The sequence below is a fragment of the Camelus bactrianus genome, chromosome 11 (assembly GCF_048773025.1).
Source record: "Camelus bactrianus isolate YW-2024 breed Bactrian camel chromosome 11, ASM4877302v1, whole genome shotgun sequence".
NCBI classification, from domain to species: Eukaryota; Metazoa; Chordata; class Mammalia; order Artiodactyla; family Camelidae; genus Camelus; species Camelus bactrianus.
The window spans coordinates 80,834,584-80,862,541 of NC_133549.1; the positions used below are offsets into that span (position 1 = coordinate 80,834,584).

The 27,958-nt window shown below is 36.4% G+C and overlaps 1 protein-coding gene and 1 non-coding gene across 2 annotated transcripts; both read left to right on the top strand.

The window, feature by feature from the left end:
• The first annotated feature begins 86 nt into the window (after positions 1 to 86).
• On the top strand, positions 87 to 27,950 carry LOC105075623 (mitochondrial import inner membrane translocase subunit Tim23). The gene is made up of 7 exons (XM_010963503.3): positions 87 to 221; positions 2,708 to 2,766; positions 13,560 to 13,653; positions 13,872 to 13,956; positions 16,625 to 16,683; positions 18,672 to 18,782; positions 27,307 to 27,950. The coding sequence occupies exons 1-7, from the start codon at positions 116 to 118 to the stop codon at positions 27,420 to 27,422; spliced, it is 630 nt and encodes a 209-aa protein (XP_010961805.1). The 5' UTR covers positions 87 to 115; the 3' UTR covers positions 27,423 to 27,950.
• Positions 15,921 to 16,123, top strand: LOC123619303 (small nucleolar RNA SNORA74). Its single transcript, XR_006727862.1, has one exon. It is a non-coding gene; the product is annotated as a small nucleolar RNA SNORA74 (small nucleolar RNA).
• Positions 27,951 to 27,958: the final 8 nt, after the last annotated feature.

Here is a 27,958-nt window from a genome sequence, read left to right on the forward strand (position 1 = left end):
TGAAGGAGGTGGTGGTAGCGCGGGTCTCCCCGCTGTTACCGAGGAGCAACGGCCGAGCAGACGATCCCGGCCTGAGGCGGAGGTGAGAAGCAGACGGGCAGTTTGCTGCGACACCATGGAGGGCGGCGGAGGAAGCGGCAACAAAACCACAGGAGGGCTGGCCGGCTTTTTTGGAGCCGGCGGAGCAGGCTACTCGCACGCGGATTTGGCTGGAGTCCCGCGTAAGTATCGGGCCTTGCTTGCGAACACTTCTGACTGGTTCTTGCGACCTCGCCAGGACGTGCGGCGTGCTCTGTTCTCTCTCTCTCTCTCCCTCTCTCTCCCTCTCTCTCCCTCTCTCTCCCTCTCTCTCCGTCTCTCTCTCTCTCTCTCTCTCTCTCTCTCTCTCTCTCTCTCTCTCTCTCTCTCTCTCTGTCACAAGCTTCAGTAGCAGTGGTGGGGTTAGTGTGTCTGCGCGGCCGGTCTTTCAACATTGAACCATTTTTTGGAGCCGTAGATCTCGAGAAACTCTCTGTGGTTGGCTTGGACTGAGGAGATGTTGCATGTTTTCCTCCTTTTACATTTAAGCCCCGTGCCTCATCTTTCCTCTGACACATTTCTTGTATGTTGGGCTGTGTGCTTGGCCGGCCAACTAGGTAAAGAGAACCCAGCTCTGAAGGTAAATGCAGTCCAAATATCGAGCCCATAAATAATTTCTTAGCCCAAAACCACAAAGGAGCCATCCGGGCAAAACACTCAATAGTAATGCACACGGGTCGAGGCAACTGGAGGAACTTGAACTTGGAAGAGAGCTGAACTTTAAAAGCCACTTATAGACATGAAGAAAGAAGCCAATAAGAATTTTTGGAAAGGATATTTGCAAGATCGAGGGTGCCGAAGCACGAGTACCCTGCCTGTGCCCTCTCTTTAATACTTTAAATATGTATTCCTGATCTTTGGAACTTTCTAACTGGGTATTCAACTTAATGAATAGAACTTGGACTTAAAGATAGTAGGAAGTTGGTGAAGAATAAGCACTTTATAAAACTTTTCTCTTTTGAGAACCTTTGTATTATTTCTTTAGGTCCTTTGTGCACAAAAACAAAAACGCCCTTTAAAGTTCCTAGTGTCAACCTGTGTCAGAACTGAATCTAGAACATAGTTTGTGAATAATAAAAAGAATAAGATATGATTGTACTTAGTTTGTATAAAATAAGTCTTAGGAGCTCTGAGTTTTGGAGCACAAATGTGAAAAAGCATTGTTACATTATTTAAGATTTGAAGGTAAATTTAGAGATTAAAGGGTGAACACCATTCACTGAGTACTTGAGATGGACTTTTCTGGGTACAAGACTACAGCAGTTAAAATTTAAAAGATGACTGCTGTTTTCATGGAGTTTACATTCTATTGAAGTGAGTCAAGTAACATAAGTAAAAGAAAATAATTTCAGTTAATGGTAAGTGTGTAAAGACAATAAAACAGGATCTGCAGATGATGAGGGGAGCCAGAAGCCATTTAAGAGTGGGTCAGGGAAGGCAACTCAGGGGTGTTGACACTTCAGCTGCTACCTGAATACAATACAAATGCCTGGGGAGAGGCAAGTGTACAGGAAAAATGGCTAGTACCAATGCCCTGAGGAATTGGTGTGTTTGAAGAACAACTTTTAAGCCATGTGTCTACAAAGTTACAAGGGAGGTGATGTGCTAAGAGATAAATGAGGTTAGAGAGGCAAGGAATTGCAGCTAACATGGTGTTGTAGTGTAATATAAGCCATGGTAAGGGGTTTGGATTTGATTACAAGTGTAAATGGGAGTCATTAAGACTGATTTCCTTTCTTTAAAAAAAATCACTTTAATTGCCATTTAGAAGCTGAATTGGAGGGACTAGAGCAAGTAAGGAGTCCAGCTAGGTAGGACATAGTTACTGCAGTCTACGTGGGATTTAATAGTTTGGACTAAGATGGCAGCAATAAAGATGGTGGTAAGTAACAATTCGAAGTATATATTGGGTATAGAACTAACAGTACTTTGAATTGATGAAAAGACCAGAGTCCTGCGTAATGAATAGATTTGTGAACAATCATCTGAGTTACAGCGGGAGCCAAAGGTTAAATTTAAAATGTGAGAGTTGATTTTCCGTCTTCAAAGTTAGTGGAATTCAAATCTGGCTCTTCTTAAGAGTTCCTATTTTCTTTTGCCCTGACCCCCATTCCTACAGTGATGACCGAAGAATTATCTACCCTGTAAATCAACTGTCAGTAGCTGTCAACACTAAGATATGAAGGCACTGCCCTAAATATTTCTACACAACACATAGCCCAGTGTTTTGCTTATGAAATTGATTGGTCTCTTGTCAGTCTGTATTTTGCAGTCTGTATAGTTGTCAAGCATTCTTGTAGTACAGTAGAAAGAAATTAGCTTTATAATTGACCTCGTCTTTGCTTCCTGCTGCTTTGGCTGTTTGGTCCATGTTACTGCCAATGTCTTGTTGGTTTGAGAGTTACACACCAGTGCAAGACCTTGATTGGGATTGGGGGCCCCAGGAGGAGGCGGCACCTACGCTGCCAGACAGCGAGGATAAGACAAAAAAAAGTGGAAGAAAACTCCACATTCATTGAGCCTCAAATCAAAATTGCAAAACACATGAAACCGGCAAGAGTAGAATTAACACTAAAGGAAATAGCTTTTTAAAATTTTGTCACAATGTAATGCTTTGTTTTCTCTCTAGTAACTGGTATGAACCCTCTGTCTCCTTATTTAAATGTGGATCCACGGTATCTCGTGCAGGTAAGATTAAGACTAGTCCTTTTATGATTTTACTATTTTGGCCCTTTATCGTACCATTAAAAAAAATAATCCCAGGTACTTATGTTGACTTGATCTGTGATACGTGCTGGAGGCACCAAGTCTCCAATCCCCATTCACCCTTTTTCCTTCACAGTCCCTGGGAATTTGGCTTGCATCTTTTTCTACACTAGTTGATTAAAGAATTTTGGGGGTTTAGTTGGTTTCTTTTTTCCCTTTTTTAAAATTGTGATAAAATATACTAACAGTTTACCATTTTTAACCATACAGTTCAGTGGTATTAAATGCATTCCTAATACTGTAGAACCATCTTCATGCTTTTCATCTTCTAAAAGTGAAACTCCATACCCATGAAACAGTAACTCCTTTTTCTGCCCTCCCCACCAGCTCCTGGCAGCCACCCTTCTGCTTTCTGTTGCTGATTATTGAATACTCTTTAAGTACCTCAAATAGGTGGAATCATACCATATTTATCTTTTTGCGAGTAGTTGAGTTCATTTAACATAATGTCCTCAGTCTCATCTGTATTATAGTATGTTCAGAATCTCCTCCCTCTTTAGGGCTGGTTGATATTCCATTTTGCTTATCCATTCATTTGTCCATGGACACTTGGATTGCTTCCATGTTTTAGCTATTGTGAATAGTGCTGCTGTGAACATTGGTGTACAGATTTCTCTTCCAGACCCTCCTTTCAGTTCTTTTGATTGTGTGTCCAATCATATGGTAATTGTATGTTCAATTTTCTGAGGACAGGCCACACTGTTTTCCACTGCAGCTGTAACATTTTACATCCCTACTAACGGTGCACAAGAGTTCCTGTTTCTTCATATTCTTGACCAACCCCTTATTACCTGCAGTTTTTTTATAATAGCTATTCTAATGGGTGTGAGGTGATAGTTTTGACTTGCATTTCCCTAAGAATTAATGGTATTGAGTATCTTTCCTTGTGCTTATTGGCCATTTGTGTGTCTTTTTTGGAGAAATGTCTGTTCAAGTCTTTTGTCCAGTTTTGAATCAGTTCATTTGGTTTTTTGTTGTTGAATTTTAGTTCTCTACATATTCTAATTATTAACTCCTTATCAGATACATGATTTGCAAGTATTTTCTCCCATTCTGTGGGTTGCCTTTTCACTCTGTTGATATTGTCTGCCCAAAATTTTTAAATTTTCATGAAAGCAAGTTTTTCTGTTTTTTTCTTTTGTGGCCTTTGCCTTTGGTGTCATATCCTAGAAGTCATTGCCAAATCCATTGTCACAAAGCTTTTTCCCTATGTTTTATTCTAAGTTTTTTTTTACAGTTTTAGGTCTTACATTTAGATCTTTGATCTATTTTGAGTTAATTTTTGTATATGGTATTAGGTAAAGGTCCAGCTTCACTCTTTTTCATATGGATATCCAATTCTCACAGTACTTTTTGCTGAAAAGACTGTCTTTTCCCCATGGAATGGTCTTGGCATTGTTGCCAAAAGTGTTTGACATATATGCAGTTTCTTTCTGGGCTCTCTATTCCATTTCATTGGTTTAAATGTCTGTCATTATGCCAAAACCACACTATTTTGCTTACTGTAGCTTTGTAGTAAATTTTGAAGTCAGCAAGTATGAGTCCTCCAGGATTATTGTTCTTTTTCAAGATTATTTTGTCTGTTTAGGGTTTGTTGAAATTCCGTATGAATTTTGAGTTGGATTTTTTTCTATTTCTGCACAAACATCGATATTTTGGTAGGGATTGTATTGAATCTGCAGATTGCTTTGGGTAGTATTGACATCTTAATATTAAGTCTCTAATCCATGAATGTGAGGTATATTTCTAAGTATTCTTTTTCATTCTATTATAAATGGAATTGTTTTCATAATTTTCTTTTCAGATTGTTTATTGTTAGTGTGTAGATATGCATATGATTTTTTGTGTTGACTTTGTATCCTACTTTGCTGAATTCACTTGTTAGTAACAACAGGAGTTTTTTTGTGTGTGCAGTCTTTTAGGATTTTCTACATAAAAGATCGTCTGCAAAAAAAAAATCTTACTTCTTCCTTTTTAATTTGGATGCCTTTATTTCTTTTTGTTGCCTAATTGCCCTGGCTAGAACATCTAATACTATGTTGAGTAGAAGTGGCCAAAAAACTGGCATCCTTGCCTCGTTCTAGAGGGAAGGCTTTCAGTCTTTCACCTTTGTGTATGGTATTTGCTGTGAGTTTTTCATATATGGCTTTTATCGTGTTGAGGTAGTTTCCTTCTGTTCCTAGTTCATTGAATGTTTTTTATCATGAAAGTGTGTTGGAATTTGTCAGATACTGTTTTTCATCAGTTGAAGTGATCATGTGGGTTTTTTCTGTTCATTCTGCTAATGTGGTAGGTTACTTTGATCAGTTCTCATTTGTTGGACCATCCTGCATCCCAAGAATAAATTCTCCTTGTCGTAATATGTAACCCTTTTAATATGCTGAATTTGGTTTCCTAGTATTTTGTTGAAGATTTTGCATCAATGTTCATAAGGGATACTGATCTGTAGTTTTCTTTTCTTATAATGTCTATGGCTTTGGTATCAGAATAGTGCTGGCCTCATACAAAGAGTTACGACATGTTCCAAGTGTTCCCTCCACTTAAGGGTTTTGGGAAAGTTTGAGAAGGATTGATGTTAGTTACTATAAATGTTTGGTAAAATTCGCCAGCAAAGCCATCAAACCCAGGACTTTCCTTTATTGTTTGTTGTTGTTGTTAGTGATTCAATCTCCTTACTAGTTATAGGTCTCTTTAGATTTTGCTTTTGGTGAGTTTTGTGTTTCTAGGAGTCTACATTTCATCAAGGACATCCAGTTTGTTGGCATACAGTTGTTAATAACATTTTCTTACAATCCATTTTAATTCTGTAGAGTTCATAGTGATGTCCTCACCTTCATTTCTGATTTTAGTAATTTTTAAAAAAAATTTCTTAATGGGGGAGATAATTAGGTTTATTTATTTATTTGTTCTTAGAAGAGGTACTAGGGATTGAACCCAGGACCTCATGCATGCTGAGCTTGCACTCTACCACTTGAGCCACACCCTCCCTCCTTGATTTTAGTAATTTACTTCATTTCTCTCTGTTGTAACCTTTATTATGTCCTTCCTTTTGCTAGCTTTAGGTTTAATTTCTTCTTTTTCTAATTCCTTAAGTTTGTAAAGTTAGATTATTGATTGGAGATCTTTTTTATTTTTTAATGTGGGCATTTATCGCTGTAAATGTCCCTCTTACCACCAGTTTCACTGAGTCGCGTAGGTTTTGGTATGTTGTGTTTCTTTGTTATTCATCTCAAGTATTTTCTAATTTCCCTTGTGCTTTCTTCCTTGATTCATTGATTGTTTGAGGAGGTGCTTTTTTAATTTCCACAAATTTGTGAATTTTCCAGTTTTACTTCTATTACTGATTTCTAATTCATCCCATTTCGGTTGAAGAAGATGCTTTGTATGGTGTCTTTTAAAATCTATTGAGACTTAATTTGTAGCCTGACATATGGTCTATCCCAGAAAATGTCTATGTGCACCTGAGAACAACGTGTATATTGTTAGGGTAGTGTTTTGTATTATCTGTTAGATCAAGTTGATTGATTATGTTAACTCTTCTACTTCCTTATTATCTTCTGCCTGGTTATAACTGTTACTGTCCATTATTGAGAATGGGGTGTTAAAGTCTCTAACTATTACTGTAAAACTTTCTATTTTTCCCTTTAATAACATCACTTTAGCTTAATATGGTTGATGATCTGTTTCTAGGTAAGTAAACATTTATAACTGTTGTGTTTTCTTGCTATATTGAAGCTTTTATTAATGTCCTTTGTCTCTTATAACCTTATTTAATGTAAAGTCTGTATTTTCTCATGTTAGCATAGCACTAAAAACTACTCTCTTTTAGTTATTATTTGTGTGGAATATCTTTTTTCATCCTTTCACTTTCAATCAGTTTATGTCTTTCAATGTAAAGTGAGTCAACAGCATATAAGTGGGTGGTATTTTTTAATCCATTGTGCCAATCTCTGTCTTTGGCTAGAGAATTTGATTCATTCATATTTAAAGTGGTTGCTGCTGATAAGGAGAGATTTCTGGCATTTTGCTATTCATTTTCTATATGACTTCTAGCTTTTTGTCCCCTGTGTTACTGTCTTCTTTTGTGTTTACTTGATTTTTTTAGGGACTTGTTTAAATTCCTCTCATTCCCTTTTGTATGTAGTCTGTAGCTGTTTTCTAAAATTATAATACTAATTTGAATTTATACCAGGTTAACTTCAGTAACATACAAAAATGGTACTCCTTTACCAGCTCAGTCCCTGCGCCTCTCAGTTGTTGATGTCACAAAATTTTATCTTTACATATTGTGTGCTGAAAAACATAAATGATTCTTTTAAATGCTTTAGACTCTAAAATTATGTAGAAAACAAAATGTGGAGTCACAAAGTTACAGTAATACTTTTATAATTGCCCATGTGTTTGCCTTTATTGAGATCTTTATGCCTTCATAAGGCTTTGAGTTCCTGCCTAGTGTACTTTCATTTCGCTTTGCAGGACTCCCTTGATCACATCTGCAGTGCAGCTAGTGGTCATGAACTCTCTCAGCTTTTGTTTATCTGGCAATGTCATATTATCTCCCTCACTTTTCAAGGATAGTTTTGCTGCATATAGTGTTCTTGGTTGACAGTTTTTTCTTTTAGCATTTTAAACATATCAGCCCACTGCCTAGTGGCCTCTAAAGTTTCTTTTGAAAAGTCAGCTGTAATCTTATTGAAGATCCTTGTATGTGACAAGTTGCTTGTCTCTTGATGCTTTCAATATTCTCTTTGTCTTTAGCTTTTAAAAGTTTGATTTTAATATGTCTTCAGTATAGTGTATAGTATATAGTTTGGGTCTCTTCATATATATCTTACATGGTGTTTATTGAGTTTCTTGGATGTTGATATGCATCTCTTTTATCAAATTTGGGAAGTATTCAGCCATTATTTCTTCAAACATTTTTTTCTCTTTCTTCTTCTGTGATGTTCACAGTCTGTTTGTTAGTCAGCTTCCTGGTGTCCCACAAGTTCTGTAGGTGCTGTTCACATCCATTTAATCATTTTTCTTCTTCCTCCTAAGACTCAATAATTTCTATTGTCCTATATTCAAGTTTGATGATTCTTCTGCCTACACAAATCTGCCTTTGAATCCCTTTTAGAGGATTTTTCAGTTACTGTTCTTTTCAGCTCTAGAATTTCTTTTTGGTTTCTTTCTAGGTTTTCTTTCTCTTTCTTTCCATTTTGTTCATACATGTTTTGACTTTCTCCACATTTTTAGTTCTTAGAGCATCTTTATGACAGTTGTTTTAAAGTCTTTGCCTAGTAGATCTACCATCAAGTCTTTTTTAGGGACATTTCTGTTGACTTAATTTTTTGAGTGGGCCATATTTTTCTATTTCTTTGTATGCCTTGTTATTGAAAACTGGACAGTTGAATCTAATAATGTGGTTAACTCTGGAAATCATTCTCCCCCTTTCCCCAGGGTTTGCTTTTATTTGGTTATTGTTTTTGGTTTTTTAATTATCATAGGCTGTCTCTGTGCCAAGGAGCAGCCTGAGGTGTAAACTCAAGCTCTTCTCAGTTCTTTTCTGAGCCTACAGTTTCCCTGGACATATGTTGTCACTTTTCCATTTTTTCATTTATATGCAACTGCTTTGAATATTCTAGTCTTTAATGTCAGACCCATGAAGGGGAAACAGCATGGGGACCAGCTCTCAGCTCTTCTTTAAAGCCCCTGAAATAAGTGGGAGATGGGGAGGATACAACAGCCATGACTACCTGCTTCTGTGTATGCACCTCTGTGATCAGAAGGAGCAGTGATCAGAACACAAATTGAGATTTATATTTAAAAACAATGAGTAATTAATTTTAAAGGCACTCCAATAAAAAAATATTGAAGTGAGTAGTTACAAAGTTATATCGTTAATACCAAGTTAAGTATAAATGAGAATGTAAAGCTTGGACTCTTTTTAATGAAATCTTGAACCAAATCTGTACATATGGAAAAAAAATACTACTTGAGTGTATTTTATTAGATCAGATTATTAATATTATTCAAGAGTTTATGGAAATAAGAGTGATCTGATGAATACAAACATTTGATATTAGAGGTTAAACATTTTAAGACATATTAGCCTCAGTTTTTTGTTGGTTTGTTTGTTTTTGTTGGGGTTTGTTTTGGTTTTTTGGTTGTTTAGAGAAGTTGCTGGTTCAACATAGATAATGTTGCAAATGGTAGGGGTTTTTAAAGCTCAGTTTATAATATCAAGCTTCAAAGCATAATTGTTGGGTATCTCAGGAATGCAAGGTTGATTTAATACCTGAAGAGCAATGTACTATGTTGTGTCAATAAAGGAAAGAATAAACAGAAACTATGTGATTATCTCAGTAGACACAACTTGACAAAATTACTCAACACCCCCTTATGATTGAAACAAACAAAAAAACCATCAGTAAACTAGGAATAGAAGGGAACTTCTTCAGTCTGATAATGACATCTACAAAATATCCAAAGCTAACATACTTAATAGTGAAAGAGTAAATACTTTATCCTACTGAGGAGCAAGGCAAAGATGTCCACTTTCTTTATTTCTATTCAACTTTGTATAACCAGGGCAGTTAGATAAGGGAATGATGTAGCAGCTAGACTGATAGAGGAAAAAGTAAAACTGTTTGTAGATGACATGGTCTTGTCTATAGAAAACCCTAAGGAAACCACAAAAAACTATTAGGACTAATAAAGTTCAGCCAAGTTGCAGGATACAAGATCAATATACATAATTATATCAAAATAGTAGCAATGGGCATTATAAAAATGAAAGTGCAAAATAATTCCAATAACAATAGAATCAAAAGAAATAAAATTAGAATAAATTCAACAGAAATGTAAAACTTATTCTCTGAAAACTACAAAACATTGAAAAATCTTAATCAAGGCAAATAAATTGAAAGATATTCAATTTTCTTGGAAGATTTAATGTTATAAAAATAACAGCAATCCTCAAATTGACCTGTAGATTCAACAGTGCCTATCAAAATCTCAGCTGGCTTTTTAGCAGAAATTGACTGGCTTATCCTAAAATTCATATGGATATTCAAGGGATGCAGAATAGCCCAACAATTTTGAAAAAGAACAGCAAATTGGAGCACTCACACTTCCCAATTTCAAAACTTACTACCAGGCTGTAGCTATTAAGACAATTTGGTACTGGCATAAGGATAGATTGGGAGATCAGGAAAATAAAGATTGAGAGTCCAGAAATAAGTTGTCACACTTATAGTTAGTTCGTTTTCAACAGGGATGCCAAGACAATTAAGTAGGAAAAAAATAGTTTTCCCACAAATGTTGTTGAGACAACTAAATAGTATGAGCAAGAATGAAGTCCAACCCAGCCTCATGCTATATATAAACATTAACTCAGAATGGACCAAAGACTTAAATATAAAACTGTGAACTCTTAGAAGACATTATAGGCATAAGTATTTGTGGCCTTAAATTAGACATTGATTTCTTAGGTAATGGCATCAAAACCACAGGTGGGGGGGGGGGGATGGTAAATTGGATTTAATCAAAATTTAAGGCTTTGTGCTTCAGACTAATAGCATCAAGAAAGGGGTTAGATAGCCCACAAACTGGGAGAAAATATTTATAAATCACACATATGAAATGGACTGACATTTAGAATATTTAATTTTAAAAAAACTTAAAACTCATTCATAAAAAAACAAGCAACTTTTAAAATGGCAAAGGATATATGAATAGGTATTTCTCCAAGATAATATACAAATGTCCAGTAGTTACAGGAAAGATACTCCATATCACTAATTAGAGAAATGCAAGTCACAAAGCCGTAGTGCGATTCCACTTCACACCTACTAGTATAGCTGTAATCAGAAACACAGACAATAACAGATGTTGGTGAGGATTTGGAGAAATTGGACCTGCATACACTGCTGGTGGAAATGTAAAATATTACAGCTGCTTTGGAAATAATCTGGCAGTTTCGCAAAATTTTAAGAATATAGTCACCGTATGACCCAGTAATTCCACTCATGGATATATAGCCAGGAGATTTGAAAATGTGTCCACACAACAAATTGTACATAAATGCTCCTATCCACATTATTCCTAATAGCCAAAAAGTGGACACAACTCATGTCTATCAGCAGATAAGTGCTAAACAAAATGTAGTATATCCATACAATGAAATATTGTTTAGCAGTTAAAAGGAATGAAAAAATGAGATGCATGCTAGAACATTGGGTGAACCTTGAAAGCTTGCCACGTGTTCTCATAAAAACAGAACCATCAACTGTGAAGACACAAAGTAGATTAGCCCAGGGTTGGGGATAAATGGGGAATGGCTGCTAATGGGTATGTTGTTCTTTTGAGGGGTGATGAAAATGCTCTAAAATTGATGGTGGTCTTTGTTGTACAGTTCTGAATATACTGAAAAGACATTGAATTGTACACTTTAAATAGGTGAATTATTTAGTGAGTTAATTATAAATCGGTAAATTTTTGGTTTTTTTCAAAGAGTAATAGTTGGAACTTTTTGTTAAGAGTTTAATCACTAACATCAACTGACAACTGCTGTATTTCTTGTTGGAGCAAGTGTTTAAATAGAAACAAGTTGATGATTGGGACCTTGCCACTTTAAAACTTGGTCGTTTCTGACACGGAATTTGCAAAATAAAGACAATTTAAATATTTCCAACATCCATAGTGTCATCCAGTTGAAATATAAAGGTTTCACATAGTCTCTGCTTTCTGATTATTTCCTCAGGTACAATGATATCCTTTCTTGGATTCTTTCCTCTCTGTGTTAGCCAACAGTGGCACTGATGGTATTTTAATGACACTGATGCCCTACAGTGTCAGCAGCACAAGATTCATGTGAACTTTTCAGTATGTTTTCCCTACATGAATTGTAGTAAAATACTTTATAATAACCTTGTTAGGTGCTTATTTCTTGCATTTTAAAATTTGGCTTACAGAAGTTTTTTTTCTATAGTACTATAAACTGTTAACCCTATTTTTAAAGAAGCCAAGATCCTTAATTTTATGGGGTTGTTTCCCCCTAAAATTAATGCAGTTTGGCCAGGGTCTCTGCCTTCAAAAATATCTTCAGAAATTTTTGTTACATGAAACAGTACATTTTTATTGCCTTGAAAAGGTTAAGCCCCAATCACATTGTTTTCCAGTGGCTATGTGTGTGAAGTGATATACATTTGATTTTATTATGGTTGACCCACTAGCTGAAGAATGAGTAAGTGATGACATGCACTTGTTCTTACTAATGTTCATCGTGGCCATCTTTTTATTTCCTATTTGTAATTAGTGATCCATTTCTGAGTTGGACAGTTATTTACCTTACCGTGTTAAATGCAGCATTCCTTAAAACCTCAAACAAGAAGCACAATTTAAAACAAAATCATTAATCAAAAAGTCAGGAAGAACCCAAGATTTACAAACCTATTTATAATAAATATATTATGACATGGGATCTATTCAGAGTTTGCCTAGGAGACCATTTCTGTGTGATGAGAGTAGATGTGCTTGTTTATTTGTACCATGTTTGTTAAGAACCTGTGCACAAGCCAGAAATCAATAACCAGTGCAGAGCTAGGTTTCCTAATCAGAAATGCATTTACCAATATTTGCCAAAGGGTTGTTTACTTGTTATTAGTGTTTTTTGCTAGGGGTGTGTGCTCTCCTGGTAAAATAATTTTTTTGCTCCAGAATATTTTATTAAAAGTTTTATATAAAAAAGACATGTGTCACACTGAATAATGCATTGAAGCATGTGTCTGATTGTATTTTCTATTCTCTACAGATTAACCAGCCATGATGGAAGTTAAGAGAGTAAATACTCATTTTGGGGAGGAATACTTCAAAAAACTGTTCATTTTTAAGTGCAAAGAAAGCTTATAATAAAATAGACTTTAAAAATTACAAATAAAAATCTGTGTATCAAGGAAATTTAAAAAGATAAAATAAGCCCTGAAGGGGCGTAGTTTAACCAGTTCTGCTTAGGAGGCTTGCCAAAAAGTATTTGTTCTTCATGAAAGTGTATCGTATTGCAAAATCAGCCCTAGTGAGCACTTCTCAACCTAGGATTCTTGGGTGACCTTCATACCAAATATTTTATATTCACTGGAAAGAGAATCTATAGCTTTCTAAGATTATCAAAGGAATACATGCCCTCCAAACAGTTAAGAATTATTAAGGAGGTGATTTTGCCCTTGCGTAAATGATCCAAACTATTGTGCGTTTATAGTTTCTGCTCAGTTTTTTAATGGTCATTTAGTCTTACATATAGTAAAATGATACTTGATAAATAGTAGCTACAGAACGAAAGTTATTTTCTCCTTCCAGACTGGTATACTCTTACCTCTCATAGCTTTCAGTTCACCTCTCTCCAGAGACACCCTTCCTAAACTCCCTTGTACTCTTGCTTCAAATTTATCACTAAGGCAAATTACCTACAATCTGTCAAACTTACAATGAGATGCAAAGTCTTGAATAAGAATCTCTCCTAAGAACTAATGAGCATAACCATATGTATTGTATATGTCATTTCACTTTGACATGTTGATTTTGTTGCAAAAAGTTTTATTTGACTAAGTATAGTTGAGTTTTACTTAATTTATGATTTTACGCTCTGTGAAAACCTGCTTTGAAAAATTAAACGCTTTGCAACTATGATGTCTTTTGAAGGGATCTCAACTTGGTTTTTATTATTATCCCTTTAGGATACAGATGAGTTTATATTACCAACTGGAGCTAATAAAACCCGGGGCAGATTTGAACTTGCTTTCTTCACCATTGGAGGATGTTGTATGACAGGTTAGTATTTATATGTTTTTTTAAATGTCCTCAATCAAAGGTGTAGTCAAAGGTACTTAAAATCAAAGGTAATTAGAATATTGGTTTCAAGGTTGTTTTTAAAAAATCATTATTTGCATTTTTCTTATTATTAAATAAAAATGAAAAAGAATCAGAATTATAGTTGTTCTTTAATATAAAACTGATTATTTGGATGAATTGTTACTATGATTTGCCAGGGGCTGCATTTGGGGCAATGAATGGTCTACGGCTAGGATTGAAGGAAACCCAGAACATGGCCTGGTCCAAACCAAGAAACGTACAGTAAGTTTCATGTAATCATGTGATGTCATAACGTTTGAATATTAATTTCTGCTTTGTTGGCCTGATGAGCACACTTTTGAGATGACAGATGCTTCGAGTATTGATTTTTGGTCAGTTGTTTTTTTCTGGTATTTTGTTTTTCCCTTATCCAAAATAAAAGCAACTTAAGAGTCAGATTACCAAGTCTACCCTTTTAAAAGGAGTGACTTTTTAGTCAGTGTCCCTCAGTCAGCTGGTGCAGTGTTTGGCAAGAACCTGTGCACAAGCCGGAATGCATAGGTTCTTACCAAACATTGGTAACCCAACCTGACTTCTCAGCTGCACCTCTTCCATTTTACGGACCTATATAACATGCTTTTCAAATTGTTAGAGTACTAGTACATTATTTGGATTGTTCAGCGGTGTGCAAAACCATAGGATATGGTAAGTGAAGAAATAAGAAGCACATAAGAGTAATTGCTAAATTTGCTCTCATTTGACTTGAACATTTCATTGACTTCACTCTCCATTTCTGAAGTGCAGAGATGCCGGAAAATTTAAATGAAATTTCTAGAACTTAGAGGTAGTTCCAAAAGGAACAAGACAGTCTTCTCTTAAGAAATTGAAGTTTGCAGAGAAGAGAAAGTGCAATTAAGGTTAGAAAATGTATATAATGTGTATCTTCACCCTGCTTAAGAAATAAACATGACAGGTTCCTGTTGCTATTCCATAAATAATATGCTTATTTAGTTTTGCATGTTTTTATACCGTGTATGAGCAGGATCACACAGTTTGTGTTCTTCCATGACTCATGGTTCTACTTTCGGACCCTGTAAGCTCCATTTTTGTTACATGTTAGTTAGCCAGCAGATGGCAGTAGGTGTGCTAGAATGAGACCTTGGGAAACCTCACAGCCTGCCAAGTTTTTCATAATCCTTTTACTGTGTGGATCATTGCCCTTGCTTTACAAGCCCAGATCCTTGAATATTTTTGTATTTTTATTTATGTATTTTATATATATATATTTTTTTGGGGGGGGACCAGAAGTAATGGAAGTATTTAATGGAGATACTGGGGATTGAATCCAGGACCTCATACATGCTAGGCATGCACTCTACCACTGAGCTATACCGTCCCCCTGTATTTATATTCTTAATATTTGTCCTTTACTCCAATTTTTTTTTTACTTTTTATACTACAGATCATTTTGAATATATGCTAAAGTAGACAAAATAGTACAGTGAACACCTATGAAGCATTATCCAAACTCAACAGCCATCAAGCAGCACCAGGACCAGTTGTGTCCCATCTCCTTCTTCACTCCCACATTGTTTTGAAACAAACCCCCAGCATATTGTTAAATACCGATTTGAAAGTGGAAGGTCTCTTAGAAGAGATAACCTTTGTTTGTTGAAACCATCATAGTTATTAATTTTTTTGGAGAGAGTTGAATTGGTTTGCATTTTTGAAGTTAGGTTTTTTAAATATTATATACCATTTTAATGTAATCAGTCTGATCTTTCAGATAGAGAGACAGCATTTAAAAAAAAAAATGGAAAGATAATAGGATTTCAGGCCAGACAGATCTGTGTAGTTTCAAAGCCTAGTTTCATTACTTACTGTTCTGGGATCTTAGGTAAGTTTCTCTGCATTCTGCCTTCAAGGGTTATTGAGAGGTGATTAGAGTAGTTAAGGGCCCAGATAAATGGAGGTTTGTTGCCCAGTCATATTCCAAAGAATCTTGCCAGTTTGCAGTGTCACCAGCAATATAAAGAAAATTAATAGTTTTAAAACCTTGTTACAAATGAGGGGAAAAGTGCTGAACTTAATTTATTGGAATATGTAACAAATAATGTGTAATCATTACTAATTTATGAATAATCCTTTAGAAGTAATACAGATTTTTGTTATTGAGCATTAAAGTGAGTGTTTTAATTAAATTAAATGAATTCTTTTACTATATGTTTTTGTAATTCCCTATAATTTCCAGCAGTAGTCAGCTGTCGGGACAGAACCATTCCTGTGATGGTGTTACACTGCTGGGAGAGAAATGTTCTGTCTTCTTCTCCAGCTGCCTCTGTCGCTGTTCTGGTGACATCTGGCACTGGTGCAAGGCAGAGCTGTGCTTCCTTGAGAGTGTGCTAAGCATTCACTTTGGCTGCTTAGTTCTAGTCTGGGAGCAGACACAGAATATGCTTTCTTCATGTATTTTAGTGAGATGACTTTTTCCTTCTCTTTGAGTATTTCTCTTTAATTTTGCTTTATATTCCATAATATTTTACATTTTGATTCTACTTAATATTCTAAGGATGCCCCCCACCTCCGGCCAGGAAACTTAATTGTAAGCTAGTTTATCTGTTGTGATGTCATCTTTTTAACATAGATCAGTTCCTGTAATCTTCTTTATAAAATACATTCCACAATGTCATTCAAACCTTTTATATATTTAGTTTTAGAATTTTCTTTACTCATTGCCCAAAGATGTTGGAGTTTTTAACCTAACCTTCATTTATATTTATATAAAGTAAAAGCTATCCTTACTGAATTCTGAGGAGGTGTTAAGTTTTAAAATTAAGAAAACTTTGGGTACCTTGTTTATACATTTAAAATCACTGTAATCAACGGTTTTTCTAAATACTAGAGAAATAATGATTCTAAATACAGTTTCTTTTTCTTTCTTCCCTGCTAGGATCTTGAATATGGTGACGAGGCAAGGGGCACTTTGGGCTAATACTCTAGGTTCTCTGGGTAAGTAGATATCTCACTTGATAATAAATCATTAAGGCAAAGAAAGAAGGTACACAAGTCATGAACAATTGGATCAACGAAAATTCTGGTCCCAGGAGGTTAAAAATTATCTTCACGTCCACTCTGGGGTGTGTGGTGTAGGTACTACTTAGGAGAAGACCATAAACTATACAGCAAAATAATCCTGGGCACTAGAACCATTTCGAATACCATTTCTGAATGTTTTAAACACTCTGTTCTCTCCTGTCCAAGCAAGACACCAAATAAAATTATATTTTAACTAAATGAAACCCAGATAATTTAGGTCCAAGAAAGATGGTTTTGTGTGTTAGGAAAGGTTCAAGGTCCTGTAGTAAGATGTGATAGATTAATCCAGCCCTCCCAGTATGTTTTCCTAATGACCCATTCATCATTCTTAATTAGATTTCCCAGACTTAATTGCCACAGTTGCGGTAGGGCCTTTGTAGATACTGAAAACATTTGCAGTTTAAAGCAAGGGATAACACAGTCCTTAGTCAGGACCGCTTACTTTGATACTGTATTTTCTATGAGTCATTGACTCTTCTAATTACTTCTGACCCTGCTTGTGGCACGTATGCCCTAATCCAAAGTTTTCTTTATTTGAAAGTCTGAAAATCTTAACTGTGACAAACTAAGTAAGGGAAGATGTAGGCATCTCATTGAAAAGCTAGGAAGAACCTCTGTATGACAGAGTAAGGTCTTAGCCTTGACATGGGCTGTGGAAGCAGTGCATGTTCACACTGTGAAGTCAGATTCACCTTTGGGATCCTAATAAATGGCTGCTTTCATATGCTGCCCGTGACCCCAGTGCCCCCGCCACCATACACAGTAACCTCCTTGGTGTCTGTGTCATTGTTTACTTTCCTAAAGTAATCAGTCTTCCTGGTCTGCCCAGGACTTTCTCAGTTTTAGCACCTCAAGACCATGCTCCAGAAAACCCTCAGTTCTGGGCAAATTGGGTGGCTAGTCACCTGGTATGTTTCCATTGTACTATGACCAGTCACAGTGTTCTGCTCAAGTTCAGTTTCAGTTAAATAAATTGAAACAGAAAGAATAGCTTTTATAGAAGTACAAAAACATAACAACAGAGGAGTTGTAAGGCTGAGTTTAGTGTAATTTTGAGGGGTCAGATGTTATAATTTTGAGAAAGGGTAAGGAAAAGGGTTAATGCATTCATGGCTAATGGGTATCTTTACAGGCATCAAAGAATGGTGGTTGGTTGGGGGCAGGGGGAGGTCTTGTTAAAATTAAATAGTACCTTTCAGCAAGTGTGAAGTTAGAGAGAGATCCCGGCCGGACAAGGACATCAGATCTAATTGTCCTCCCAGCCCTTTGACCCTCCCCCAAATTTCCTCAATAAAATTATTTGACACTCCTCCCCCCCAAAAAAAAAACTAAATAGTGCTAGTGTTAGGATTTTTACATATGCAAGAACCAAATCTCACTTTTCTTGAATTATATATTCAAGAATGTATATTAAATGTGAGTTATATTTAGTTATAGGTTTCTTAGAATAGAAATACATATGGGTTTTTTTTTTGTTTCTAAATCCAAAAAGTACAGTTGTTATGGATAAAATGGAAGTGAAAATAAAGATACTCCTCCTGGGACTTCCCAGTGGTACTTTCCATAAATAGCTAGTATAAATTTCTTCTGAATCTTTCCAAACATTTTCATACACACACGTGCCTGCTTTATGTTAGTGAATAGAGGACCTCCTGCTTTTTGTTTTAAGTCAGTAGATAGTATTCCATTATATGGAAAGTCTCCTGGATCGTTCCCCTCTTGAAGCTCATTTTATTTGTTGCTAGGCTTGTGTTACTACAAAAAGTGTTCCAGGGATCATTGTTTATATGTCTTTGAATACTTGCAGAGTGATGTCTGTAGAATACATTTATCTAAATATAATCGCCATTCTGACTTTCAGTTCACTTTTTTAATGCTGTTCGGTTCCATTTCCCCTGTAGCTTTGCTCTATAGTGCATTTGGTGTCATCATTGAGAAAACACGAGGTGCAGAAGATGACCTCAACACAGTAGCAGCTGGAACCATGACAGGCATGTTGTATAAATGTACAGGTAGGTACTGTTGAATGGTGGAGCTGTCTCTTAATACAGTTGAAGTATGCTTTTTATCCATAGTTTCAGAAGGAAACTTTATACATTTTTTTTTTTACAGTGTAATCTAATGTTCTCTGACATCTTGTGGTTTGGGGGTTTATTTTTTTATTTTGTTTTTTAATTTTTGTAAAATACACGTAAGAAAATTGACCATCCAAACCATTTTCCAAGTGTACAGTTCAGTAATGTTAAGTATATTTACATTGTTGTGCAGCTCATCTCCAGAACTTTTCTTCATCTTGCAAAACTGAAATTCTTTACCCATTTAAAAACGACAGGTCCACATTTCCCCCTTCTGTATAGCCCCTGGCAGCCACCATTCTGCTTTCTATTTCTGTGAATTGACTAGATACTTCATATAAGTGAAATCTTGCAGGATTTTTCTTGTTGTGCCTGGCTTATTTCATTTAGCATAATGTCCTCAAGGTTAATCCATGTTGTAGTATGTGTCAGAATTTCCTTCCGTAATTTAAAGCTGAATAATACTCCATTGTACACATATACCACATTTTGTTCATCCATTCATCTGTCAACACACACTTGGGTTGCTTCCACTTTTGGGAGCTGGGCATAATGCTGTTATGAACATGGATGAACTAAATACCATTCCACTTTAAAAAAAAAAAAAAAAGAATCAAAACCCTCAGAGTTGAATCAGAGTTACCTGGGTGAAGATCAAATATCAGAATCTCTTCTAAGTGGAAAAGAAATTAACATTCACTGAGTTATGATTATACAGTCAGCAATAAGCACTTCATATAACTTCTTTCACTTAAAACTCTGTGAATTGATAATCTTCACACCTGATTTTATAGATGAACACAGTATTAAGATGACCTTTTTCAAAAGGTCGTATAACTGGTGATAGTCCCAAATTTTTCATCATATTTCTGTTTTAAATTGCCTGAATTACATACATTCTATACTCAGGCCTCTGTACTATTGTTTATTATGTTTCAGATGTTTGATTGAGTCATTTTGTTTTTATATAATTCCTCTATCACAAATATCAGGTAGCATTTTTGTTTCATTTTACTAGAAAGAAATAAGAGAGAAGTCTCAACGAGATTATAAAATCCAAAGTTTCCTGACATATCTGAACTTAAGAGGCTTTCTTTATACTGAAAATGGATCACATGTAGAATTCTATCCGTAAGAGCTCACAGTACTTTTTGCAACATGTGCGTGTGTTTTACACACATAACCAGAGCTCCCAGGTAAAGACAGTAAATACCTTTTATGTCCATGAAAATATGACCTTGGCAAAAAAAAAAAAAGTTTGTTATAAACCTAAAAATACTTTCACATTGAAAATCTTTAGGTCAAAGGAATTTAAAACCTTAATTGGCACCACAAGGGTGGCACTCAGCAAGTTTAGTTGACCCAAACCGTGTTTACGAAAGATCAAGTGAAAATTTGAAAAACAAGAGATTTACACAAAAAACTGGAATTTCAGCTTCTTTTGAACAAATGGAAGGCACTAAGGTTACATTATGCGTGGTAGCAAGTGGCCAAAGCTGAGTTGGGGGAGCTGCTCCCCCGCCCCCATGGATGGGTGCTGACGCTCCAGCTTGGTCCCCACCAATCCGTTTTCTTACTCAAGATGAGCCATTTCGCATTTCCTATGTTAAAGGTAGTCCTGAATGTAAGAGTGTATTGAATTACCATCTAATTTAAGACATATTACATACATTTTAAAGATAGAAAGGGAAAGGCTGAATACTTGATAGTGTCAAAAGAATTGGGAGCCTAGCTTTCTGAATCAAGTACTTCCTGGCAGTAATAACATTTGTAACATAGCCTGGGACACCTCCAACATAAATCATGGAAGAATAGACTCTTGGCTCAGAAGAGAAAAAGCAAAAAAGAATATCCATTAATTCTATGTCAGGTGACAAGTAGATTTCAGCTTCCATTTCAGTGGTGGAACATAGAAGAGGTCAGTTATCTGCTGACCCAGAATTCCGACATGGGTTCATAGTTCCTGGCTGAACAGTTTAACTCAGCACATCAGAATTGCTCTGACAAAGGCAAATCAGTGTCTTTTATTGATTTCTGGTTTAGACTATACTTAAGACAGAGCCAGAATTATGAATTTTGTGTGGCAGGAATACATATATAAAGCTTCCAGATACAAGGATTTGGAAAAGAATTTAGGCATTCTTTTTGTCTGGAGTCGGCATAAACCGTTAGGAAAAGAAGTTTACATTCAGGGAAGGGTTAATTCCTGCTGACATAAAATCTTTCCAATCTCCAACATACTCTTCTAAAATAGGAATTTTTTTTTTAAGGAAGGAGTTTAGAATGAAAGTGGTATGACTCAATTTAGGTATAGGAGCTACTTTTGTAGAAAGAAAATTAGGAGGAAAAATACATGAGAAAGTGGGTTAATTGTCAGACCAGAAAGAGACTACAGGAATAATTGTGATGATATGATTTTAGTTCAGATCTAATGCTTTATTTAATGAACTGTGTAGATATTTTTCAGAGGGTGTGAAATGTCGTTATAGGTTTCCTGTGGCATGTGAAAATCTGTTTAATAATGACCAGTATTCTGTCAGAATGAGAATAGCTGTGTTTTTGCTGTCATTCGTAAGCTTACATCACTTATCTTCAAGAAACAAGACCTCCAAAACCAAAAGATATGGGTGCCTCTTACCCCCTTGTGAAAAATTCCTAAGCTGTTAACCCTGTGCCTTCCATAAGAAAGTCACCTTATAAAAGCAAACTAAACTACTATATATAAAATAGATAAACAACAAGGTCCTACTGTATAGTATAAGGAACTATATTCAAATATCTTGTATAGCCTATAATGAAAAAGAATATGAAAAGGAGTTTATGTATATATCTGAATCTCTATGCTATACACCAGAAATGAATATAGTATAAACTATCCTTATTGTTAAAAGGCGCTGCTTATCAATGAATGCCAGGCCTTTAAGATTAAGCTTCATATGCTGCAAACAGCCCCCTGATGACTTTTTTATTACTGGCATCAACATTCTTTCAGTAAATAAAAATTCATTTAACATATATAAGAGGCAAAGAGCTGATGGCCATAATATTTAAAACATTTCAACCAACCACTCAAACTAATAACTCAATAAAAAAGTGGAGTAAAGATATGACATAGCCCTTCAGGAGAAAATACACATGACCCCCCAGATAATAGAAGTTGCTCGCAAGCAACGAGGAAAAAGCAAAATAAACATTTTTAATTCGTAGGTCCTTTGCTCAAGGCATCTAATTTTCAGTAATTTATCCTGCAGCACCCTAAGCCATGCATACAAAGCTGTATGTACCAAGAAGTTTAAGGCACCCTTCAAGGAGAAGGTGGTATTTGAACAGAGATGGACAGGTGAGGGAGCATGTGAGGTGGATGTCTGCAGGGAGGGATTTAGGTCCGGTAACAACAAGAACAAAGGCCCTGAAGTGGGAGTTAAAAGGCAGTGGGAGAATAGGAGGATCTGCAGTCATAAAAGTGGCAAGGGACCAAATTCTACAGACGATAGAGCTTCATAGCCACTGTGAAGATTTGGCTTAACTGGACTTTGATTAATTCTTACCATCTAAATACTAATATTTCCATTTATTTATAAGCCTTAAATTGTTTATTGCAACTTCTGGAGAGTTAAACTTCCAGCCTTCTCCTGAGTATAGAGTCTATATCAGGAGATGTTAAGTCAGGGTTTCTAAATTCTCTGAAATTTTCGTAAGGTTCTCAAAGGGGTTTGGGACACTCTACCACCTGCAGATAAACAACCACCAAGAAACTATGAATCTGGCAAAAAATAGTCCTAAAAGGACACAGTAATGTGGAGGTCAAAAACAACTGGGATTTAGTGAGTTAAGTCTTGCATGGAAGCGCTGGGATTGCAGGGACGCAGTGCTTGGCGCTGGTGGATGGCACAGTGATGAGGAAAGCTAGCTGCTGTGCAGTGCAAAGTCTCACTTCCTGCCTCCACCCTATTGCAAAGTTCAGAAAAAAGCCAAGAAGCAGGAAACAGCCTTCTAGTGACCTGATCACCTTTGATTTCTACCTTTCTCTCACCATCCACTCATTCCATCATTTGTGACGTTTACCGCCTGTCACCTGAGTTGAGGCTCTTACCACAAGCCCTAAACTTCTCTAAGTGTTTTTCATTGATCATTTTGACATTAGGCTTCTGTCTCCAGTTTCTAACCTACTTACTATTTCTAGCTTAATCTTCCTCAAGGGTGGTCCTAATGCTGATACTCCCTATGCAGGAGCCTTTGATGATGACCCACTACCTTTCAACCTAAATTCGAACTTCTCACCCTAGTCTTCCATGTTCTAATCTTAACCTGTCTTTCCAGCCTTTTGTGTCAGCTTCCTTATGCACGTCAGATGACCAAACAGATGAATTTAAAACGCAGTCCATCCTTAAGGCCCAGCTCAACTGTTAACTGCCCCTTGAAAGAAATTTCCCTGTCTCCTTTCTCTCTCCTGGAGGCAGTTTGGTATGGCGGGAAATACAGTGGGCTTTGGAGTGAGACTGGAGTTGATTAGCACTGGATCCCTGAATAGATATGTAAACAAGAGAGTGACTTGTCTGAATTTCAATTTGTCTATAAAACAAGAGTGACTCTGTGAATTACCTTGGGCATTATGACCATTTTAACAATATTGATTCTTCCAATCCAGGAGCATGGGATATCCCTTCCATTTTTTTAAGTCTTCTTTAATTTCCTTAATCGATGTCTTACAGTTCTCCGTGTGTAAGTCTTTCACGTCCTTGGTTAGATTTATTCCTAGGTGTTTTATTACTTTGGGTGCTGTTTTAAAGGGGATCGTTTCTTTACTTTAAAACAAGAGTGACTCTTCCCTTCATAGACTCGTAAGTGAGATGACCTAGACAAAACAACCTACATGAACCTTCTGCCATAGCACATTTTGTATAGTTCTTACAAGACTTGACATAGTTTTCCTAGTAGGAAGTCAATAGACAAATACCTAGAATTGAAACATCAAGAATAGCAAGATAATCATGTTATTTAGAAACATGTAGGTAAAAAGCAAAGAATTAAAGTAGTTGCCTTTGGGAACTGGAATTAGGGTAAGGATGATGAGAACACCAGACTGTTGTGCGACACTAAGATCTTTTGGTACTGGCTTGACTTTTTAAATTACTTATGTGGATAATGATAAAAATAAAAATTAAAGAAAAGTGAGCAAACATGTATCGACATAATAAATTAGGCATTAGATAGGAAAAAGGAGTAGAGAATTAGTTTTATCGGTACAGGGTTTCAGTTTTGCAGGGAAGTTCTCTGGAGGTGGATGATGGTAGCACATTGCCAGTGTACTTAAGGCTACTGAGCTGCACACTTAATAATGGTAAATTTTATGTTCTATGTATTTTACCACGATTTAAAAAAATAATTTTAACAAAAGTTTTTAAAATTAAATAGTGCAAAAATTTGAAAGGAATTTATAACCATCTCAGTGTGTAGGTAAGGCAAGGGCCACACACTCTTGCTGGCCAGATGCCTGTCCGTTCACTGTTTGCAGGCTTAGAATGTGTTCTACATTTTAAAATATTTAACATTTAAAATTGTTATAGTAAGTATCGATATAGCCTTGTGCCCTCAAAGCCTAAAATATTTACTTTCTGGGTGTTTGAGGAGAAATGTGCTGATCGCCTGTTAGCTCACTGGGCTAGCTCTGCCACTCACCAGCTCTGTACCTTACAAACCAGGCACTTCAACATTCTGGGCTGGGCCCCATTCTCCCATGTTTAGAAGAGGTGATGTTTGCCCTTTCTGGAAGAATTGTGTAAGGATGCAAAAGGTCGGGATAAAACTGACACACAAGGCTCATGTTTGTTGTGCTTTGTAGAGGTTAACCATTGGCCTTACTTGGTTACTCAGTGTTCAAAGCAAGTATATTTGCTGATCAGCTTCCTGATGAGCAAAAGTCATTTTATTAAAGAAGGCTTAAAGCTGAGGCCCTCAAACTTTTAACAGATCAACCAGTTGGAAAACCATGAAATTAATGGAAAGAATTTAAACTGAAACAGGTAATTAAAAGGCAACCCTTGAGTCAGGATTACTGTGCTTATTAGTAAATCAAACACTGCATGTGTTTGGTGTTTTCTTGCTGGAAACAGCTTTTTTCTACCCTTCAAAGAAGTATCTTAATTGTATTTTTTTTTTTTTTTTTTTTTTTTTTTTTTGCAGCGGGGAGGTAATTAGGTTTATTTATTTATTTGATTTTTCAGTGGAGGTACTGGGGATTGAACCCAGGACCTCAGGCATGCTAGGCATGCGCTTTACCACTTGAGCTATACCCTCCCCCCAAGAAGTATCTTAATTGATTTGAACTATTTGTTTCATTTTGGTCAGAAAGTAGAAAGCTTCTAGGGAATAAATTGTTCTTAAGGGGCACTTAGTACACCGCTGATGTCCAGAGATCTTACATCCTTACAGTTCCCAGTTTCATTGTTACTCCTGGTGCCTGTGTCCACGGAGGCTTGTTACTTGATAGATGAGAAGTAGTGGAAAAGCCCTTCTAAGAGGGCCACATAGAAATCATGTTCTTAGAACACTCAAAGCAAAGGGCCAACTGAAAGGGACACCTTGCAGCAGGTAGACTGCAGACTCCTGTGGATCTGTAGTCAACTAAAGGTCCTGGGAAGTTGGTCTGAAGTTGAATGTTTGATAAAATTACTGTGCCTTCAATTACCTGCCCTCTATCCTTTTTCTAATAGCAGTGGGGCCACCTTAGCTTTTGCTTTGTTTTGTGTTGATTCAGAAGAGAGTATTATATCTTTGTAACCTGCTTAAAGAACCCTCATTACCCTCAAAGTTTAGATCTAATAACAGCCATAGGTGTGGATAACTTAGCGTTTATTCTCCTGGGCTTCATAGTGTATTTTTTCCATTTTAGGAATTTGGTCTAATTATAGTTCACTTTCAGCCCCTATAACTTTCATTTGGCTAACTGTTCAAAGACACAAAGTATATCTTTATTAAACTGAGCCGATTGTTTTTAGTTAGCAGGTTGAGTACACATTACTTTTATAATTTTTCAACCATATTAAATACAGTTGCAAATTCAGCTGTCATGCTTAATGTAAGTATGGGCAAGATATAAAGAGATGATGTGGGCTTCAAGGAGCTATCTCCCATTTACTTTACTTTTGTTTCTGATCCCCCTCCTGCATATTTGACAGCTGTTTATATATGATGCCTGCAGTTTCTATTTGGGTCTGTTTGAGAGAGATAATTAGGGGCACTTCATAGTGGAAGCTTAAGTGGGTCAGCTATCTTAAGTCTTCAGGCCAGAGAGGCTCCTAGAGGGAGTGGCCCTGTAATCTATCAGCTGAAGCCATCTGGCAGGACGTTCATTGCAGAAATATTTGGGTTTAAGTGTTCTAACTCAGCAGCAGCGTCACTGAATTTCACAGAATTTACTGGCTCATAGCTAAGGGGCCTCTAATAAGGTATTAACACTGGACCTTTGCCTTCTTAACACGTGACTTGGAACAGATACACCATAGGTACACTATAGGCCACCTTAAGCCTATGATCATGACCTCTACTTGTTTGTGAAACTGTAAGAGAACATCAGGTATTTCTTAAAAGCGTCTTTGGGTACCCCCATTCCTCTTACTGGACTTGGGGGCTATTTTCAGATAATTGATTGAAACATTTGTTTTTGCACTTCAAATGAAATTATGTTGCTTATCTTTTTCCACGTGAAAAATTGCTTTTTGTTGTTAAGCAAAAATAGTTAAAAGTAATCCTTGAATGTTTTTCAGCTAGTATGATGGTAAGTGCCTCATGGCTTATTAGTTGAAGGTTGTCTGACACATCAGGGGAAGAACAGGGGAGCTGATGGAGCACCAGCTCAAAGCCTGATTGTAGCCACCTTATCACCACTTTGCCTTGAGTCTTCAAAGTTAATATTTAGAGGAAGAGGACCTGTGCAGAGTCCAAAGGCTGTTAGTACTGTTTCCAAAGAGGGTGTCACCTTGTTGATGTTACAGCCTTAAATCGATTGGCAGTACCAGGAAAGTTCTAAATTATGTGACTAGCAGGAAATTATTGATCCGGTTGGGACTTCAATAATAAGCATAAGATCTTGTCCAAAAGTGTTGTAGGATCAAGTCAGATTGAGAAAAATCACAAAATCTTACTGACGATCTTAGGTACAAATTGTGAGATTAAAAGTGAAAGCAAAAAGCTTGTGAATGTGAAGTTTATGTGTTAAACAGTTCATTTAGGGAATCTTTCTCTCCTGAACTTCTTGGAGAAGTTTGGTTTCTTTTATTACTTTTAAAACTTGGTTTCTTTTATTACTTTTAAAACTTTGATTCTACTGATTGGGATGGGATCTTCATAACATCAACATAAATGGTATGGGTCAGTTTTATGATACCCTTATTTAACCTTTGATGCTAGGACAGTATGCAATACAAAACTATTATTTTCTTTCCTTCCTTTCCTCTCCCAGGTGGTCTTCGAGGGGTAGCACGAGGCGGTCTAGCAGGACTGACACTCACGAGCCTCTATGCACTGTATAACAACTGGGAGCACATGAAAGGCTCCTTGCTCCAACAGTCACTCTGAAGATTTCGCTAGCTTGTGAATGGAGGACACTTTAGTAGTCATCCAAATCAATTAATAAGTCAGTCTGGAGTCATTTACTCTTCTGCCTACAATTAGTTTGAGAAATTGGAGATTCCATTTTGCTGTGATGAAGATCATGGACGGTTGACCAGGACTGGCACTCCTTCCAGCCATTAATGAGCTGAAGCCAAAACCCTTCGGTGGCTGAGTAATGTGGTTCTCTTCTCCTTTGAAGAAGATTCTTGCACCTCCTACCCCCTGAACTGGAAAACCACTTACTCCCAAAATTCAGGTCACGCTTGTCAATACTGTTATCACCGTGTTTGTTCACTTAATGATCCAGGACTGTAATATTGCCCTGTATTCTGAATAAAGGGTGAAAATAGAACCAAAGTCATAACTCCAACATAAATATGCTGGATGTCTCCATTTAAACCCATCTTTCTGGGTTAATGTGGAAGTTACTCTTGGCATTTGTTTTTGCCCCACTAGGCTGAAATAAAACACATTTTCATTTTTGTGTTGAAATGAAGGGC

What these genes read in the sequence shown, in the direction of transcription:
- LOC105075623 (XM_010963503.3), top strand. Translation starts at nt 116, where the DNA reads ATGGAGGGCGGCGGAGGAAGCGGCAACAAAACCACAGGAGGGCTGGCC. An exon ending in GGATTTGGCTGGAGTCCCGC is followed by an intron (nt 222 to 2,707) that starts GTAAGTATCGGG and finishes TTTTCTCTCTAG; the next exon opens with TAACTGGTATGAACCCTCTG. An exon ending in ATCCACGGTATCTCGTGCAG is followed by an intron (nt 2,767 to 13,559) that starts GTAAGATTAAGA and finishes TTATCCCTTTAG; the next exon opens with GATACAGATGAGTTTATATT.